The 623-nt window shown below is 56.3% G+C and overlaps 1 protein-coding gene across 1 annotated transcript in view; it reads left to right on the forward strand.

Annotated features, from left to right (window-relative positions):
- The window catches only part of HCFC1 (host cell factor C1), a gene marked incomplete at both ends in the record, with an annotated part of 18,773 nt that overhangs the window by 4,004 nt on the left and 14,146 nt on the right, over positions 1-623 (forward strand). The window contains 1 exon segment of the mRNA XM_010832876.1: positions 580-623. Within this exon segment, the coding sequence (XP_010831178.1) occupies positions 580-623 (44 nt within the window).

Consider the following 623-nt stretch of genomic DNA (forward strand, 5'->3'; position numbering starts at 1 on the left):
GTTTGCTCAAACTCACCACTCATTCGGTGATGCCCACCACCGCCTCTGCCTGTGTTCTGGAGGAGGGAGCTGTGGACCGTCGCCGGGGAAACCACAGCAGAGCTCGAGCGTGCCCCCACGGCTTTCCTCGGCCTGTACTCGGAGTGCTGCCCCTGGGCTGCAGCATTTGCTCTTTCAGCCATTGAGATGTGCAGCCAGCTGTGGGCCTCCAGGAGGGTAGCTTGGGTATTAGATGTTTCTTTCCAAGTCCCCATAGAGTGGCGGGAGGTGGCCCCATCCCCAGAAGCTGACGGATTCTCTTGTCAGTGACTTCCTGCTTATTAAGATGACCGTGATGAGAAGCAGGGTGACTTTGGGGTGGTCTCTGAGGCCAAAGGGTTTGGAAGATGGCTTAGAGGGTCGGCAGTTGGGTGCTCAAAGGAAGAAGTCCCACATCCTTGGGTAAAGAGGCGCTGTCTTAGCCTGTCCTGTCTTGGACTGTATTTTGAAGGCTGGTGGGTTTAGGGAGGCAGAGGGGTAGTGGTTTTGGTTCTGGTGGCTCCCAGGGTGTTCTGACTTCTGCTAACTTTTGTCCTCCAGCGACCAACCAGTGGTTCATCCCAGCTGTGAGAGGGGACATCCCT

Source organism: Bison bison, unplaced genomic scaffold (assembly GCF_000754665.1).
Source record: "Bison bison bison isolate TAMUID 2011002044 unplaced genomic scaffold, Bison_UMD1.0 scf7180017835984, whole genome shotgun sequence".
Lineage (NCBI taxonomy): Eukaryota > Metazoa > Chordata > Mammalia > Artiodactyla > Bovidae > Bison > Bison bison.